This window comes from Lagopus leucura, unplaced genomic scaffold (assembly GCF_019238085.1).
Source record: "Lagopus leucura isolate 7727_CA_CO unplaced genomic scaffold, USGS_WTPT01 Super-Scaffold_1, whole genome shotgun sequence".
NCBI classification, from domain to species: domain Eukaryota; kingdom Metazoa; phylum Chordata; class Aves; order Galliformes; family Phasianidae; genus Lagopus; species Lagopus leucura.
The window spans coordinates 36,919,882-36,940,332 of NW_024962250.1; the positions used below are offsets into that span (position 1 = coordinate 36,919,882).

At 42.7% G+C, this 20,451-nt stretch overlaps 1 protein-coding gene across 6 annotated transcripts in view; it reads right to left on the bottom strand.

The window, feature by feature from the left end:
• Positions 1-20,451, bottom strand: part of SYT16 (synaptotagmin 16) — a 58,432-nt gene that overhangs the window by 3,059 nt on the left and 34,922 nt on the right. For 5 of the 6 annotated variants that reach the window (XM_042868027.1, XM_042868035.1, XM_042868044.1 and 2 more), the window contains 3 exons: positions 16,964-17,217; positions 12,774-13,217; positions 11,588-11,777 (listed from right to left, as the gene is read on the bottom strand). In XM_042868027.1, coding sequence (XP_042723961.1) covers positions 11,588-11,777; positions 12,774-13,217; positions 16,964-17,217 — 888 coding nt within the window. The remainder of the gene's footprint in view (positions 1-11,587; positions 11,778-12,773; positions 13,218-16,963; positions 17,218-20,451) is intronic. The other variant, XM_042868054.1, reaches the window with a different exon arrangement.

Here is a 20,451-nt window from a genome sequence, read left to right on the forward strand (position 1 = left end):
AACCTAAGGCTAACTGAATCGACAAGCATCTCCATGGATTCTCCATGTCAAACAGTGTGTCTGCACCTTTCATTCCTCTCCCTCACAACAAAGCTTTGGAGCTGTCTTACCAGGGCTGCCCTTGGCTGCACTTGCCCCTTCATCACTTTCCTTTGGAAAAAAAAAAAAAAAAAAAAAAAAAGCCTCTCTAACTTCACTATTTGAAACAGCACACAAAAACGGTCCCAAAAAAGAGGGAGTGAAATGATTTCATCTCACATGATGGTTTCAGGACCTGTTTCAAATTTTCACTTTTTTTTTTTTTTTTTTTTTGTTAAGGTCAATTTTACTCATTATTTGAGTGAATGCAAAGAGTAAGAATGATAAGCAGAAATAGGGAAGGTGTGGCCTTCAATATTCAATATTCAATATTCAGTATTCAATATTCAATTCAATATTTCCATAAATTCACCCTTAAAACTGTTCCTGCCTCCCGTGCTAACGATCCCATATCTGGTACGTGTTGCCTAATGCTGTGTCCCAGGCAGAGCCCTGTGCTCCCCCTGCTCCACAGACCCAGCTCAGTGCGATCTTTCGCCTTGCTCTGCAATCAGTGGCAGCAGATCGCTTGGCAAGAAAAACTCCTCTCCTAACCTCTCTGCAAATCTGTGCCCGGGCTTCTGCAAGTGATTATTATTTCAGAGTGTGCTGAAGATAGGAAATAAATAACAAGCTACAGTCTCTTGTCTACAGTATGTCTATCCTCTTGCGTTCCCATTTGATGTGCTATTTTACGCACTTATCTGCTGAGCGACACAAGGTGTGAAATTACACTTCAGGTGTGAAAACACTTCTGTGTCTCCAAAGCAAGGCTCTCCGCTCCTCAAACTGTTCCACTGAAAAAGCTGTCAGGAGACTGACAATCGAGGAGCAAATTGTGAGCATGCACAGCTGTACAGCTATCGAGTTTCTGTGGAGAAAGTTCAGTCCAATCATTAGCTAGCGGTGCCAATTTGGCTCCCAGCATAACACTGGAGATGAGTAGATCTTGCCAACAAAGACCTACTCGTTAGACAAGAAAGCAGAGCTCTGACGTGTGAGTTTGCTGATTGTAGCTGGGAAGGAACGAGCTGCTTTGCTAAGAGGTGCTTCACTGAGAGGCAGACTAATTCCCACAGTAATATTCAATTTCGGTGACGCTGAGGGATTGAATTCTCTAACAACTTCAGATCCATCAGAAACAAAACCTGCAAGACAGAACTCTCTGCTCTAACTCAGGGTGAAACCGAGCAGGTTAACTACCAGATGCAATGTCTTGCAGTACTTGTAGAGATGTCACTTTGCTTTGCACTGACTATTAAAGATAAATGGGGGGTAGAGGGCTGTTTTCTTTTTCCTCTCTATTCTATTCACCCTCATTTGTGAGGGGGGAATTTCCAAATAGCTACAAATTCAGCCAGACTTCTTTTTCAACACAAGCAAGCAGTAAGTAGGACAATTCCCTGTTTAAATTTCGAAATGTATTTTCTTTAAAAATTGAAATCTCACACTTACATAATTTCAGCACATTTTCCAAACCAATCCAGTGTGCAGGCAGAATGCTGAAGAGGCTCATTTCTGCTGGCATGAAAGAGAGGAGAGCGCTGGGACACTAGAAGGCATGGAGATGAGACCCTCTTTGCTCCCTGCCCAATGTCTCCATCTTTCTGTAGATACATCCTTGGTGTCACACCCCCTTCCCCACCACGCTCTGAGAACTGCTTTTTTGAGGGTGAGGGAATCTCAGTAAACCTTTCTATCATCCTCCCTTCTTACTGCCAGCACTGTCAGCCCAGGTGGGATTCATCACACCTAACTTCAGGCACAAACATTTCAGCAGACCCCTATAGAGTCAACCAAGTTACAGCCAATTCTGCCAAAGAGACATACGGCATAGTTCAGCAGCAGTGTAGCAGACAGTGTGGCTACTAGAGATGATGTACGTTTCAACACAAAAGCAAGTGCCACAGCTTAAATCTCACAGGATGCTGTTCCAGAATGTCCCAGCTAATTTTCCAGGTAAAGAATACATTGGTTCCTTGCGGCTGAATTCTAGGATCCACGCCCTCAACTTCTGCAAGCAGGGAATAACATAACTGGTTTTAAGACAACTGAGCACTGCACAGCTGATGACTTAAACCAAGCAAAATCAAAATCAGAAAATTAGGCTTCATACATGTCAAATTCTGCTACATAATTCTTCAGAAAGATCCCCTCTGAGCAGTACTGATGCTGCTCTTCTACACTTATCATATGGATAAGGTGAGAACATGTAAGCTGGAAGGAGAATAAGCTCTGTGCAGAGCTAATACCAGGAGCTTTATTCATTCCTGTGTAAACACAAGAGCAAAACCATTGCAAGAGACAACAGTAGGCTGCTAACTCTTCTCAGATTTATTCCACTGGGTATATTTTACCAGCTGAAAGAATTGAGCTAGCCTGAACAGAAATAAAGGAGTAGGTGTGGATAATATATTTAGCATGTGAAATTCACTTTGCAGAGCTGGTACATCTGAAGCAGAGCTGATATTCTGCCTCACTAACTACATTTTAAGATTGTAGCTTGCTTGCCCTCACTGCATTGTGCTCCTTTCAGCACCTTCTTAGGTGTCTCATTAGAAAACACTTTCTAGCTCTCCTTGTGATCCACTTTGGTCCTCTGAGCTAGAAAGCTTTCCCCTTAGGTTGGTTTTGACAAAAAAAAAATCCATTCCTGGACACATGGTGAGATTAGTGGAACTAGAGCAAGCATGAATCTGCCAATTCGTTGAGGAATGTATGTGTGAGAGCATCTATTCATTATGAAGGCAAACATTTTCCATCTAATTACATGCTCAGATTCAGTAACAGCCTCATTACTGCGGTATCTCAGCACTTTACACTCTACTGTATATTTACTTTCACATCAGCTCTGTCATGCACAGAAGGAGAAGAGAGATCAGGCTTCCTTTAAAATACCAAAGAGCTTGCTTTCTCTTCAGGCACCTATCTCTGACAGAAAGAGCCAGACCTCTTAATAGCTGGGAGTGGATGAGATTGTAACAGGAGTCTGCGAAGAAGCAGGAACAAAGCTGCATTTTGCCAAGACCAATTTTAGCACCACATCCACCTGAGGAAGTTCTTGCTATGGATCATTTTTACTTTCAAGTCGTCTTTCATCCCTAGGATGAGTGTAGTGAATAGTGATCACGTGCACAAAATATCAGTGCCTCTGCATTTAATACCAGAGTGAAAAGCACTAAATTAAGGAGCACTGCAAGAAGCCAGACACATTTTGGGCTGGCGCTGCGTATTACTCCAGAGGTTTGGCCAAACATCTTCTCATGCAGACTGCTCTGTCTCCGTCAACAGCGCCCCAACCATAAAACACCTCTTGAGAGCTCATCTGCAAAGGCAATCAGTTTATCTGTGATTCTTCTAATGACCCATTTCTGTCATCATCCTTCCAAGGGAACTAACCGATAATGACAACTCAGGGGAATAATCAACTATAATTTATGTGCTCCTGCTTTTGGAGCACGGAGCACAGTGCAAGCTCTGCTTTCACTTATCCTAAGCTCCACCATTATTAATAACACTGACCCAGGAACAAAAACACTGCAGTATGAAAGGGTCTGACTCCCTGCTTGAATTTATATTTAGAAAGAAAATAAACAACCAAAGCCTCCTGACCTCTCAGACTGTGGACTGCAGGGTACACCCCACAAAGAGTAGTAAGGACTCTCCCAGCCTCACTCCAGGCAAGCTTTTCATTCAACTCATTTCCAAAACCAGTATAACCATGCCAGCATGCTGCAATCCAGACTAATATGTAGTCATAACCTCAAGCTGTCAGAGTTCAAGAAGCATTTGGACAATGCTCTCAGACACAGGGTTAGGATTTTGCATGGCCCCCCGTGGAGCAAGGGGTTGGACTCGATCTCCCTTCCAGCTCAGAATAGTCTTTGATTCTATGATACTGTGCTGAGTAGAGAAAGCTGCACAGGTTATTTCCACTAGCTCCAACTGACCTGTCAGTTCAGAAGGCTCTCTCCATTAGTGCATGGCGTTACCTCCCCATGATGTCACCCTGGGGCAGAGACCATTGAGCCTGGATCACTGCAGCTGTACCAGGAAAGAGCATGGAGGAGAGTCAGACTCCAGCTTTTTTTTCCCCAGCCCCACACTGTGAACATCTACATTAGGCCAGAGGCAGCTTGTGGCCTACTCTATTTACTATACAAGCACTGAGATCTGCCTACTACGTTGCTGAGCAGCCAGATTTCTTTCCCCATTCCCACTGAGTCTCTGCCACTCAGGTCTGCTCTGCCGTGGCTGGCAGCTCTCCCGCACGAAGCTGGGATCTGGCAGCCTTCCTTGCAATGCGTGAGTCACTGGGGAACCAGCAACACCTTTCATGTAAAAGGCAGCAGAAAGGAGAGCACTGTTCCCTGGAAGGGAATTGCCAGCATAAATGGCTTGTTTGGTGCGAGGGGAAGGGCTGCAGAGGGGCGGGAGGTAGGGCTCCCTGCAAGCAAGGTCCCTCAGAAAGGAAAGCTGCTTCCAAACAGCCTCTGAGCTCAGAACCTGGGTGATCCTAAGTGCTGACACAACCCTTATGGTCCAGCAAAGGGGTTTCACAGAGCCAGCCCCAAGCTAGGACACATGTTGTCTGTGGAGCCAGCAGCCACCTCCCTGACCCTGAGAAGATGCAGCTTCTGTGCTTATGCACCTGAAGTGCAACACAGGCACCTCTCCAGATGTTCAGGATGCTACCTCTAGTAAGGGCATTTTCAACACTTCTTACAATGCACAGTATGCTTTATGCATTGCTGCTGCCTTGGAGAGAATGGGAACTCTAAATTAGAGTGTATCATGAATGCCCAGCTTCTCAGCAATGGGAGCAGTAGTTCTGCTGCAGCATGCAGTAAGGATGCTTAAGTTTGGCTGTTCTCACCTCCAGCAATGGTGCCCACAGGCACGGCTTTATTATACAGCCTGTCATCAGATCTGTAAATGCTGCTCTGTGGAGTTACTGTTGATTTACATTAAACATTCAGCTCCAACTGAAATTTGGAATTAGCAGAATTCTACCGTGGGAGCAATTGCTTTGTCTTCTGCTTATTTTGGGAGGGGGAAGAAAAGATTTTTCTCCTTGTTCACAGCTATGGGAGCAGGAGAGGCATCACCATACACTCAGCTTCAAATGTATCCCTCTGGTTCAGAAACATCTTCACTTTACATACAGCAATGTATTACCATCAGAGACTTTTAGAAATACGAAACTATTCAACGTGACAGCAGATAACTGCATGTGCAAGATATCACTGGATGTTTAATTATTATGGAACATCTACCTCTAAAATCTCACTACTGCTCCTTACAAGTCCATTACTACATGCCTTGATTTTCAGTGCCAGGTCTCACGTGCCTCACATAGAAGAGCTGTACCAAGTCAGACCACCCAATATCACCTGCCTTAGTAAGTCTACACAGAAACAGCATAAACTGATCCTCCCAAAAACACTCTCCCAAACTCCAGTGATCTGTGACTCAAGAACTTCCTTAATCAGAGCCAATCTTTGTATTGCTTTGGTTCTCAGACCATTTTTCTTCATGGATTTATCCTGCTGAACTCAAGAGAGTTGTACCCACAGTATCCTGCAGTTAGGCACACGGCAGTGTGAGTATGCATGGTGTGAAGAGCACTCTCCTCCTCAGAGCCTGCTACCTCCTCACTTCATTTTAAGACTGTTTATTTTTTTTAATCAGGAGAGACAATGAATATTTGTTGCCAGCTCACCTTTGCAACACTTAGGATTTCACAGACTGCCACCAAATACTCTCCCTTCTCCCATTTGTTGCAGCACCACTGGAAGTCCAGGTTATCCAATTGCAGCTTGCTGGAAGCTGTTCCCATGCTCCTGAGTATCTCTGTCATTCATCACTGCATCTCTCCAATCCTTCCAATATTCTACTTGAATGGAGGGAGCCAGAATTGTGTATGGTATTCATTATGCAGGCACTCGGATACTTACAATCAAATACAGATTTTTCATTTTCTTTTCTATATAATACACATTTGACTTTTTTTTTTCCTCAGAATACATTTCCTATAAGCCTAATATCTCACTCCCAAGCGGCTCTGAGTCCACCCATGTTAAGTCTGAATTTCACAACACCATACCTTACATTTATCCACACTTCATCTCCCACACCAGTGTCCAGCTGCTCATTATTGAGATATCCTTCTGGGACTCCATACAGCTGGCCTCATCTTCACTGCTCCAAACAAAGCTTTCTCAGTGTATCTTAAGCTGATTCAAGACATACTCAAGGACAGACAATGAGAAGATGCAGAAGTGGTTTTGTACAAGCTTACTCTGACCAACTGGCAAGTACCCAGCACTGAATAGTTGCCCGAACAACTCTACTGAACCCTCTGGACTGAGAGCACCCCAGCTAACCCTGGTACAAATCCCCCTCTTATTGGTGATGAGATAGGAGCATGAATTACAAAGCTTTAGGAGCTCAAGCAAGCTCCCTCTTCAGTGCCAGACACATTGGTTATTTTTAAAATTCAGTTTCCTGGTTTTAGTCACATCAATTAAAGAAATTAACCTGCCTTAGTCCTCTGGGATAATAACTTTCTTCACAAATAAGTTGATTAAAAAAAAAAACCACTAATATCTTTCAAGTTCTCTGGTATCTGACCAAGAAATACCACCTAAGGACTCTAATTCTCCTACCAGAGCATCTTCTGTATTCCTTGGTGTTTTTATCTGGAACTCAGGCACACATAGATTTTCACTTCAAGAATTTCTCCTCTTCCCAATAGAAATTTCATAGCTTGTTCTTTCTCCTTCCTGTCTTCCCCAGAGTTAAGTGTTATTGTACTTGCTTAATGGGGTTAATATGCTACTGATATAATAATGATCATGTATGAATGTAATTATTATGTGTGATTAATTCTGCAGTTGCCAAAAAGCTTGGAGGACTATTCTTAGACAAGGGAATATCTTTTTACAATAGCCCTTCTCAAATCGCATTACATACAGACATAAACCCCAACATAAAAGTGAAAGAGGAAAAAGCAAAGGCTGGATTAGAGGAAAGAGAGCTGCACCCAGAGCAGCTGATGAAGGTTAAGCACCATGTGGGGAGAGACCATCTCTCCACTGTGTGTTTATACACTGACTAATGACCCCTATGATCACTACAATCCCATATTACTACTGTAACATGCAAACAATCTGTAACCAGTTACAGACTTTTAAAGATGTGTCTGCCAGCACTGCACACTTCTCTTGTTACTTTCTTTATAATAAATAGTCTTTAAAGGAACACGCTGGGGTTTGGTCTTCTAAGACCAAAATGCAAATCTCTATGAAATGATAAAACAGGTGAATGGCTGGAACAAGAACCAAAGAGAATGAGGTGAACGATACATATGTCACTGAGTGTTAAAATACCTGGGCAGCTCACATTTGACAAATCTCTAGATGCTTTTCTGCACGAGGCTTTTTGGCAGATGCTACCAATTTACAGTGGAGTGCTGCTACCATATAGTCCAATGCTGCTACCACTCTCCTGAGTGCTTTTAAGTGCTCAGAGTGATAATGGACGTATTCACATGGTTAGGAACTGTGGACTCAGACCTGCAGCTCCACACGTTTCCCAGAATAATGCCTGAATTTTTATCCTTGACCAAGCTGTCCTTACATTTCACATATGTGATTTGAAGAGAAGACTGCCTGAAAGATGTAAGTGCCTGCAAACTGCCCAGCTGTTCCCTAACCCAGCTATTACCCACGTAAGCACCCATGATTTTGATATCTGATTCAGTTCAACCCTCTGCATCCCATAAGATGTGCCAAGGAAAAAAGGAGAGAGATGCACAATCTCCTAACTCCAGCACTCCTTTCGCCCTCCAGAAATTACTTGTCACCTCTGCAGTCTGTAACGCCTTGAATCACCAGCTCCCTCTTCTGCACAGTAAAACCCCTGTGCAAGGATGCCGAGGGAGCATGCACACACACTGCAGAAAATGTTGAGCTCACCTGTGCAAGACTCCAGGTGGCAGAGAAGAGGGTCAGGTGGGAAAAGAGCACAACTGGAGAATTTGCAATAATGTAAGATGCTCCTGTCATTAGCTGCAGCAGTAAGCAGCAGACAATGCTAAATGCACTGGGCTACAAGTGGACCACACAAGGGTACTGCATGGGCTCTGTGCATGCAGGGGTGGAAACGGAGATGGATTCTGCCCACAGACTCTCTCAGTCTTACAATAAATAACTGTCAACCGTAGCAGCTTGAGCTTGGTATTTAAATGCCTTGAATCACTGTTACGTCTGAAAACCCCATGATACTTTGAAGAAGTAAATCATTCTCTAGATAGGATGCATACGAGAAAACACAAGGGCTATCTATTGAGCATCTCACTCAGGCAGCATGTTTCAGACACAGACAATCAGACCTCACAGCACTCCTCTGCAGTGTCTGCACGAGTTATCAGTGAAATGCTACTCCAGCATGTGAGACAAGAGCTGGCTTTCTTCCTTCTTTTAAGCTTTTTTTCCATTTCTGCTTCACTGGGTCTTCCTCTTCGCATCCATCATGCTGCTGGGCACTTTGCAGGCACAGAAGTGCAATGCAGAATGCAGAAAAATACACTGAGTAAGAGCAGATAGTGATAGATTCAGAACCTCTCTGTAATAACTGATGAATTTCAGCTAATAGCAGACCTAACACAGAGACACTGCAGGCTTGATAATGCTGTAGTTGATCTGCGTATAGAACGGATGCAAAGGACAAACTCAAGATGGCCTTAATATCAAAGATAGGAAAAAATTGTTATTTTTCCACTGTCAGGAATATTAGTTTGGGTGGCTGACAGAGGACTTTGGCTAGTTTATCAGACTGATTTAACAAGGCTTATCTGAAGCCCCACAGACAGAGAAAGCAGAAAATTCAGACAGAATTTAAAACAGAAACTCCTGCAAAGATTGCCTTCTTTCCTCACTCACTGGACCTGTTCACTTCTTATCAATAAATACACATAATGCTTATCAGCTTTAAAGATGCTGTCAACCAGCCTACTGTTTTTCTGTGTGCCCATCAGCTGAAAAGCTGAATGGAACATCTCACCAGGGCAGGTAACCCATGCTGATAGCAAACTTACGTGCACACGGTTATCTGCCAAACCCCATCCAAGAGGCCCAGAACAGACACAATTCCCCAGCACCCAGACAATGAATTAAAGGGTTGCTCAACTTGCTGCAACATGCAATGTTATCCCATAAGGAAAGACATTCTTCAGAATAATACCAACAAATGCCAGTCATTTGATCATTATATTGTAGGTAGAAAACTGGACACCAATTATTCAAGTTCTTTGCAGTGCAAGCATTTCATTTGCTGGGAAAGTGTGGGGCAGTACAGCTTCTTGACTCAGCTAGATACAAGACCTTTGCAGGGCCTGATATAGAAACAGAAGTGCTGCATAATCCTGCCCTTCAGGCAGTTATGTGACAAACCTCCAAGACCACAGAATCACAGAATCACAGAATCACCCGGGTTGGAAGGGACCTCAAGGATCATGTAGTTCCAACCCCCCTGCCTAGCAGGGCCACCAAACATACACATTTAGATCAGGTTGCCCAGGACCCCGTCCAACCTGGCCTTGAACACGTCCAAGGACGAGGACCATAGGCAGATGTGTGAAAATACAGCAGAAAAACCACAGCAAATTAACTTGGACCTATACTGGGACTACTTTTATTTAAGAATAAAAGTAGAATTAGCCTACCTTTCCTTTAAATTGGCTAGAACCACTCTGACTTGAAACTTTTATTAAAACACAAATGCAAACTGTACCATTTCTTCAAGTAAATCCCATGGAGATCTACCATGTTGTCACAGCTAATGAAACTAACTGGGGTTGCACAGACTGAGGCCAAGTGTTTCACTGTTGCACAGACTCGCCCTTAATTCTTGAAGGACTGGCTGTCCACATGGTCAGATTACTTCTGGAGTATACTGAAGTACTGATACAGTTCAGTCAAAACTTAAACTTTCATGTCTGCAAACTGAAGTATTACACAAATATTTGCTAGCTCTGGGACAATCAGCACAGCATCTTGCAAAAGCAATCTAAGCATTCTGCAAGATGAAGATACTACATCAAATGCAGTGAGTGCAAGAAGCTGTCAAAGGTTGTTACCTCTGACACACACACAACTAGATCCCAAAAAACAAACACAGCAGCAAACAAAAAATGCTACTCCAAATTGCCATTCTCTGCTGGTTTCAGCCAGCAGGCAATAGAACAATATGAGATGAACACAGAGCTGCCATTCAAACCCTGAGTGAGAGGCACAAACCAAAACCACTGTGTTTGCATGACCCCATCTGTATCACAGACATTAGCACCATCCATCCACTAACTTTGTAAAGTACTAACTACAGCTCCAGCACTAACCAAATCTACTGTAATGCAATTTTCACTTTTTCCTTTGAGTTATGGAGGAAGGGAGCTCAACTGATGAGATACAGGAGAAAAACTTTGTTTTTTCTTTCTACAAGAGACTTTTTTGTGTGGCTACGAAGAATTCAGAATGGCAAGATCCCCAAAGGGCCAAAAGAGCCAGGTCACCCAGAGCCCAGCCCACAGCAAGGAGACTGAAAGTACAGCCCTTGGAAAGGGCCATCTAACAGCACCAAACAGGGCCTCTGCATAGAACCATTAGAGAATCATAGAATTGCTCAGGTTGGAAAAGACCTTCATGATCATCAAGTCCAACAACAACCTAACCATACTACCCTAACTAACAACCTCCCACTAAATCATGTCCCTGAGCACCACATCCAGATCATTTTTAAACACATCCAGGGATGGTGACTCAACCACCTCCCTGGGGAGCCTATTCCAGTGCTTAACAACCCTTTCTGTAAAGAAGTTTTTCCTAATATCCAACCTAAACTTATACTGTCACAACTTGAGGCCATTTCCCCTTGTCCTGTCACCAGTGAGAAGAGATCAACCCCACTCTTGCTGCAATCACCTTTCAAGTATTCGAAGAGAGCAATAAGGTCTCCTCTCAGCCTCCTTTTCCCCAGACTAAACAGCCCCAATTCCTTCAGTCTCTCCTCATGTGGCATCTTCTCCAAGTTTGTCACAAGCCTTGTTGCCCTTCTTTGGACCTGCTCCAGCACTTCAGTGTCCTTTCTGTACTGACATGCATATCACATGGCAACATACAATCACTTGAAAAGTGCTCCTTTCTTTGTATGAATTTGCTAAGAATTACCCTGTGCTTTGGGTGTCACAGCAATTCTGCCATAATCAGATGTTGTAAAGGTCTATGCAATAAAAGAGGCACTATGATATTACTGTTCTGTCAGCTGCGTCTTCATATGATTGCATCCACTTACACTGCAAAGTTTACCAGCACACACATTTGAAACAATGCTTTTAATTTTCAATCAGATACTCTGTGTAAGGAAATGACATAATTGAATATCCAGGGGAAGAAAATAAAAAGCAAATTTTGACTCCGTGGTGTTATTTAATAGCAGTGAAAGTACTTACCAGGTGGCCTATTAATTGCGAGGTTTCGGAAATGACTGCCTTTGATCATCTCCACTGACAGCCGCCCCGTAGTTGCATTGTATGACAAGCCCACGAGCAGCTCTGGCACCCCTCCATGCGACAGGGACTGTGTTGAAGAAGCGCTATCACTGTGAGAGATTGCTGACAGACTAAGCTGAGAGTCTGCACTCTGCAGGGAAAGAGCACTGAAAGTCTCATCAGAATGTTTACCACCACCCTCCCTTTGGTTTATATTTTGTGGCCTTGTTTAGTAAGATCACACTTATGAAATGGCAGTGACTAAGAATGAATTACGATACGGCACAGAAAGAATGAAAGCATCACTTTTACACAAACATATCTCTGAACCTTCTCTTTAAAAGATGAGGAACTCTGTGCAACATGTTATTACTAGTGCAAATCAAAGCCTCCAAGATAAGCATACATCCCAATGCATTAAAAGCACAGTAAATCTCCTTAAAAATGGCTTTTGGATGAAATGCACCTTGCACAGTTTGGATTACTTTTGGTCATGTACTATATTTTCTAAATTTCCTTCCTTGAACCACAATGTACACTCTATCCCCTTCTCACCCAGTGTATCATCTTTCATTCATTTTCTGTGCAGCACCTCTTACTGAGCTTCTTGTAGGCAGTGAATCATGTCAGAGCTCCTCTGCACAAGTTGACTGGCGTAGCCATACAACTGTGATGTGCATGGAAGGCTATGAAGCAGCACAGCCATTTCTTCCTCCCATGACCTACCTCTCCAGTCTGCCGTGCAAAGGAACATCAGTAAGTATTTCTGGTAACATGGAAACTGCTCAGTGCAAAGATCCACAAGCTTGGAGTTAAAACCAAATGAGGTAGCCTTCGAATCGGCAGTAATACAGCTCCATCAGCATAATGGTGCACAAGAACTACTGTTCTTGTTGAAATTAAGTCAATTAGTTTTGGAGATTCCAGGACTCAAGCTACAGGTTCTGTGTAGCCTATTAATAATGTGCACCTCTGTGTAGGAAGGACATGCTGCCTTCTCTCCCTTAATGCTAACTGTGGTAGTGATTGCAGGACAGATCCACTATTTGCATTCTGTCAGTCCTGAATTAAAGATATTAAGTACAGCCAATCCCCATTCACCAAAAGAACAATTTTATGGACTCCAGATTTCCTTCCTCAAACTTACGGTCAAATTGCTCCTTGGCTCCAAGACCAACGTCACCTTCACTTCCCCTTCCTGGCTGATGTTGCTCAGGTAGAACAACTGCTCTCCCATCATCTTCTCTCCAATCACCTTGTGCACAGCATAGAGGCGGAAACGGACAGCATGGCCACCTAACTCATGTGGCTCCAGCTTACTAAAGGTGATATTATCCTTGAACACAGGGATGGGTCCTCGCTGAACACTTGTCTTACCCCTCTGTTTCTTGCTAGGCATCAATACTGTGTGCACTTGCCAAGTGTTCACACCACTGCGGTCTTTGTCTGGGATGTCCCTGGCCTCCAAGATGGTAACTACGAGCTTTTGACTTGAGGCTTTATAACTGAAAATGACATCAAGATCACCGCATTTACAAACGGGCTGATGAGCACTGTGATGAGCTGGTTCATTGTTCACCTCATCAGCCTCCTGCAAAGAGAAGGAAGAAAAAAAACCTTCACTGGAGTTCAACTGCCTCTGTGATCCCAACTCTATTTAAAAAATGTTGATGACCTCACTTGTGCTTGCAACGTAGGCAGTTTCTCTGGAAAATAAGGACCCCACTTCTTCCTCAGAGGCCAATGCTAGTTAATTGCCTGATTCTGTGTAATATTCCCCATACAATCTAGTAAGCAACAGCACTTGTTGAAACATTTCCAACAAAGAGTTTCATCAATATTTAAATGTTTAGCAAAAGACTGCTAATTTAGCAAAAAATTGTACACAGGGGAAAAACTAGTCCAAAAGTTGGGGTTTCTTACTTCATTTCATTCACACTTATTTTGAGGCATTAATAAAACTTCTGGTTTCATTTAGTTAAAAATGTTGCAACCTATTACTTGTATGTACATGGACTTATTTATTCATTTTACATTACTGAAATAAAAAAAAATTTCAATCAAACCTGATAACTTCTTGGGCATTTTGTTCTGTAGGATAATCAAACCTTTAAGCATTGTGTTCACTTCGATGGAAAGGGAAATCAAAATATCCAAATTTGTTGCAGAATGGAAATTCCATTTCTACATGCTACTCTATCTCTCAATATTTTTCCCACAGCTAAAGCAATCATAATCAAGAGAAACCTTCTGATTAAATACATATTGATCCTTTATTCATTTTTTAAGTCTCCCAAGAGATGCATCTGTACCTTCTGTCCAGTATGGATACTAAAATGTTCAGATTCAAATTCAAAACAGAAAACAAAAGTGTGCAGACCAATTCACGCGCAATCTTTTATCTACTTTTAAAGCAAGAGTCATCTTGATAGAAGAAAATAAAAAACACAGATGCTCACCTTACCTTTTGATGAGTGGGCGTGCGCCTTTCTGTTCAAAAGTGCTCGTTATCTCAGAGCTAGAATGTGCTTCAAGTGATAAAGGGGTTGCTATAGTGATCAATGATTTGTATTTAAACATGAGTATACACTGTACTAGGGAAAGATTTCCAGTTAATAGCCTGAAGGTGAATTAAGGCCTGTCACTAGCAGTCTGAGTCACCCTCCTCCTCAAACATTTATCTTCCATTGCATTTCAAGTAACGCTTCTTCTCAACATAGGAATCTTATTGTTTAGAGTACAGCTGATGGGCCATAAGACTTCTGATGTAATTCCCTTGAGAAGTTTCTAGGGTAGGCTGTCTCAAACAAGACCTCAAACAAATCTCAAAATTGACATCTACTTCCTGTTAGTCTCCTTTTCAAGTGTTCAGGTTCATCTGCCATGATGTTCAGAGCTCCAGCTTCTCATATTTGTATCGGTGTTTGAGAGATTCACAGATCTGGATTCAGAAGTCCATTTCTGTACAATGATGGAGATCTGCTGTCATACATCTTGCAATAGCAATGCCAAAGAGAGAAGTGTCATCTCTTGGTCAGTACACAGAATGACTTGCTTGCCCGTAAACATGCCTTTCCGTATGAGCAGCAGGTTTCAAAGGCAAAAACACAAGGCAGGCCAGGTTGCCAGGAGAGAATGTGATGTTATGCAGATGTAAGTGCTGCTATGTAGCTGTCAAAGTTACTTCTGTCTGTTTGTTGAAATAATATTTAAGAAGGAAATGTAATGGAACTGCACTTGATTCACTTTTCTCTTTGCAAGTTCATCCCTCCTCACTTTCATCTGTGCATTTGCTGTTAAGGAGATGGAATCAAGACACAATTGAGAACTGCTACCAAAGTGTAGAGAAAACTATACTTGCAGCATAAATGCTTTCATCTACATGGCTGAGCAGAAGATGTGAATACCCATGCATCATCATAAGCCCACAGGTAGAAAAAGCCAAGAGATACTTTCCTGCCCCAACCCGGCTGAGTGTCCCATCTTCTGGCTGCCTGAAAAGCAGACTGTAGGTCAGGTATTCAGTCTTACACAGAATGGTTAAAAAGGATCTGGATATCAAGGGGGTTCAGATTGCATACCAGAAGGTGACTGGGCATGGCACAGGCTTCCCAGGGCAACGGACATGGCCTCAAGCTGCTGGAGCTCGAGAAGCATCTGGGCAACACACTCAGACACAGGGTTTGGATTTGAGGTGATCCTGCTGCATGGAGCCAGGAGTTGGACTTGATGGCCCTTATGGGTCCCTTCCAACTCAGGATACTCTATGATTCTATGAAATCTTGAATCTATTACAATAGCTGTGGCCATATCCACTGCAAAGAAAACTGCTTACATTGGAGGAAGGGAGGAAAAGAGAAATGCCAAACTGTGGCACTTGGGCTGATGCCTTCAGAGAGATCTGTGCTATCTGGCACTCACTGTGGGTTTTCAGCCCACAAAGCTTTCAGATGCTTAATCTTCTTTCTGCAGAAGTCTTAACAAAACAGCCACTGGCTTCTGGAACTCTGCTTAGGGCCGGGAGTGTTTTGTGAATGTACTGGCTACACAAATGGTTAAACTGGAATCCAAGGAGTGTAGAACCTCACCTGAATTTATTTTTTCCCTCCTCCCAGCACTGTTGTTGTGATGCCAACCCAGTTATACTGTATGTGTAACCCAGTCACTCAGGACAGAGCCAACATCCATTTCACTAAGTAAAAGAAGTCCATTTCTGCTAGGGAAACCTGTGAGAGCAGCTAATTATGGACGAGGCTTGAAATGGTACTTGTGGTTCCACTGTAGGGGCATAAAATTATCATTTTTGTCTCTAAAGAGAGGTGCTTTGAATGGAGCATAATAGCACTTGAACATTTCTGGCATGTCAGAACATTTAGTTCCTGCAATAAAAAGTCTTTCATTAATCCACACAATACCTTTGGATGAGAAGCTGCTCACAGAAGATAAACTGGGACTTGGGGATATGTGCCCCCTGATGCTATAATCACTGTTTGCATTTTTAAAATCTACATACCAGGAGTAAATCAAGAGATGTATTCCAAAGAAATTCAAGTGGAGGACATTTGAGACACTGCGACAGACATGTACCAAGGGAATATTTGTCAAATGCAAAGGAGAAATGAGCCTCAGATGAGCAGACAAACACAGCATGTCAGGCACACAGCGAAGAGAGGTCAAAGCTGCCGCAGCTCAGAGTTCCTGTGCGTGGTATAGTACTCTGTGGGACTGGTTGTGCAGCAAACCAAAATGCTATTCAAAATGTCCTTTAAGGCTGGAGCTTGGGAGCTGAGGAGTGGCTCTCCATCTCTTTAACCAGTTGCATGCTCTGAGGAAAGGAACCCTTTTCTTAAAGCCTTGTTGCTCCAAGTGTGGAAGCATTAATTTCCACAGCTGAAGAGCAGTCTCCTTTAACTCGGGGAGAAGACGTGACCTTTGTGCTGTTCTTTCAATAAGTCTGATGCAGGCTGATATTTTTCCAGAAATTTAATCTTGTGGTAAAATAATAAGAAAATCAAACACATCACGCAGGAAGAATGTGAGAGCCAAGGAGGTTGCTAAGTCATCAGACATTCGCAATGTCTTAAATTCTAATGTTTTCCTGAGGCTTCAAAACAAAGGAGTAGAACTAAGGGAAAGCCAAAGAGCTCTCTACCCTTGTGCCCCCTCTTACCTTGGAAAGATGCCCATTTTCAATGGGGACCACAATGATGGTCACTTTAGCAAGTCCCAGACACCCCGCCAGTTGCCTCCAGCTTTCCAGATGCTGTCCAAATTATAGAAACCACCAGTACCATTCAAAATCTTACATCATATGTAATAAATGACAGTTCACTGTACCTCAGGGCTCCAAGCTGATGAGCTGTCAGTAGCATCATTTCCTTCAAATCCCTGGTTGTTAAATGCTGCCTCCAATTCCAAACATCCTTCTGCGGCTTGCTGGCTGAAGCCATCAGCAGTGCTGGACTCCATCCTAGGCCCTGAATGCTTCCCAGCACTCATGCACTCCGTTGTTCTTGAATCAACAGATATATGGTCATTTCCATGACAGGACAGGTTGTCTTGGTAACTCAGTTGGCTTAGTCCATCCAGATCTAACAATTTTCAGTAAGAAAACAATTTCAGAGGGATTAGAATGAATTCCTTGCCCTCTCTCTCCCAAAACATCTCTCTCTTATTATTTTTTTCTTTTGTCCGTGCCACTGCATGGCAGAGGCAGCTTCCCTTAGGAGCACTGCAGCACAGCACTAGCAATAAATCTGGTACGTATCAGCTTTGATGGTGCAGACATGGCCGTTCCTCACTCTCCACATCCTGAACAGAGAAACCAGCTTCTTTTTCTTGAAGGGGTTAATCACAAAACGCAATCAAAGGACTGCCTTGGGTGTTCTAGTGCCTTGGTGCTGCTTTGTGGCCCCCTAGCTTACATGAAAACACAGATTGGACAAATGACAGCACAGGATAGGCAGGAACAGGTATCAGCAACATCCTTTCACTCAGGAGGAAGAGGAAAAGGCAGAAGCCAGCACGGCTAAGGGGATGGTGCTGGTAAGAAAAGGAGTTTTGCAGAGGTAAAAGTACCACCACGACCCCATTGCTCATCCCTGAGAGCTTAGGAGATGCATTCCCTAACTTCCTTGCCTACTTTTGTTAGTTTTAATTCATCTGGTCTTTAACATTTACTTTATGGTCTAAAGGAAAGTTTATAAATGAGAACAAAACGGTCTCATTTTGTGCAAATCACAACAGGTTCCTCCTCTGTGCCATCAAAACCTCTGTTTTGAACACAGAGCACTTTATTCCAAGACATCAAGGAGAGCACTCTGTGTGGAGTGACACAGGTAATGACACGGGCAGGAACACAGATGAAAATAACATTGTGATTTGGCCTTGAATGTGTTCTGCAAACACTTGCAGAAGAAAACCTTTCTCCTTCCAACGAACGTGATGCCAAGCCTTGCTTTACAAACACAAAGAGCCAGGTTCTGCCTCTATTGCTTTCAAGTAAGCTAGGAGCAGTTACAGTGAATGGGAAAAAGCTGCACTTCCAGACAGATGATGAAAGTAATTGGAACAGATTCAAAAATACTTGGAATTTAAATGTTTGTTCTCATGAACAATATTTTTTCCAAATTTGTCCTCCAACTCAAATCTTTAAATAATAGTAATAACTACCGCATTAAATAGAAAACAATTACTCTGTTTTGGTTTAGATTAACCAACATTTTCATTCTCTCCACATCCCACTGTCTGGAACAAAAAGTCCAAACCCTTATGAGTACAAATTCAATGCTTGGCCCTCAGAACAAATATACTGTTAGTGATTCATATCAGCCCCACAAAAACAAAACAAACAAACAGAATGGAAAATAATGACTCTGGAACCATTTCTTGGAGGTGGGCAGAAGCCCTCGTCTCCCTTCTTGGCTGCTCTTTCCATTAATAACTAGGAGAACTTGTTCCTTTCCATCTGCCCATGAAGGGTCTCACCTGCTCCCTCCCAGCAAAACGCCTCAAGCATGGGCACTTCAACAGAGCAGTCTGAGAGCACCTCACAGTTTTATAATCACGGTGCAGCTCTGAGATGTAGAGATGGTCCTTCGGGAGAATGAGGGATCTGAATTCCGATCTCTCAGTGTCAGATGAGTGCTCTTCTCACTCCCTTCTACAGTGCGCAGACCGCCTCTTCTTATCCTCATCCCCCGTCTGGCAGACCTAGTCCTGAAACCAAGAGCTCTCATCCTCTCCCCTCTGCCCTGAGCTGAAGCTCTAGTGAAAGCAGAAAGCCATTTTTTTGCCATTACTCCCATTTTCTCTACGGTGTCAAAAAACAGAAACAAGTAAACAGAGCAATGCAAGAAATAAGACAACGGAAATTCCACATATACAAATTTACTGAGAGTGAATGGGTACAGGCGCTCCTTAAGGCATTTAATTAGCAAGCCAACGTCTAATACACATTTTAAACAGTGGGTCATCCATCAAAGCACACACCACACAGCAGGCTTTCAGAATAAAATGCTACTGTAGTAAGAAATCATCCTCACACAATTGTCTTGTGGTTTTGACTCCTGCTGGGATAATATCTAGATCAATAATGGAGGAATTTTCAAAAACTACATTAAAGCCATAAAAGGCTATTCATAACAAGAAAACTCCAGAAATGTATTAATAGAGCAAGCCATTTCCCTGGGACTCAGACACAAAATGAATGTGTTAGGAAAGCAAATGTAGTATTCAGGGAGAAGAAGGGAAAAGGTGATTCACCGCAACCATTTAGTGAAACAGTCTGGCTTTCTTCTTTAAATTTAAAGTAGTTTGGTAAGCGATAATCACTTACAAGTACCAGTATTAGAGAATCGTTACAGGTAATAGCCCAGCTATACAGAAGAGAAAAACTGTATGTCTCCAATTACATCGGTTTTAGTATTATATTCACACAAAAAATGGTCAAAACAGAAGTTGTTCATGTAAGGGAAAAGGTCATAGCAGTAAAACGCCTGTAATTTACTTGAGAGAGCTTTAAGGAAGAAAATGTCAACTGTCTTACAAATACCTGACATGAATAAACAGCACAGTATCAGGGATATATGCCGAGACAGACTTATCAAACTATTTCAGTTTTAATTAGCCAGGAGTCCCCACAGAGCAATAGAGGTCTGTTCTATAATTAAGGGCGGATAGCACTGTATACTAAAAGAGTGTGGGTTTTTCAGTTCTGTCCCACCACTTGTCCCTGCTGTGTCACACACCACAAGTCGTAACAGAGACCAGGAGCACACCAGGGACCATCCATCACCACAGAATTGGGAAGGGCTCTGTTCAGGGTTGGAGAGCTGGCTACGAAGAAACACGGAACTTGGCCAGATGAAAGGATGAGCCTCACCCATGGCAGCAGGGAACAGAACCCTAATAGCTGCTGGGATATGGAAGCATTCCTCTTACGACATATGGAAAGTTCAGCATGTGCAATACAGAAATATTGTGAATATTCAAATTAGCAGATCAATTGTTAGTTTGAGCTAAAATACCCTTCTTCTTTTCCAACGATGCACAATCTCTCAGTTCTATGAACTACAATATGCTAAAGAAACATCCTGAGAGATCTCAATGGTTCCTAAAGTGCACTGTCAGAGTTAGAAGATGAAGCCCAGCAGACCTTGCTAAATGAATACCAAATAATTTATTAACCAGAAGGAAACACTGAGGTGAAAAGTTTAATGTGTGGCTGTTACTTGCACTGACCAAGGCGATGTCTGCTCTGTGGACTGCAGCAAATTACTGTGATTTTACCAAAAAAAAAAAAAAAAAAAAAAAAAAAAAAAAAA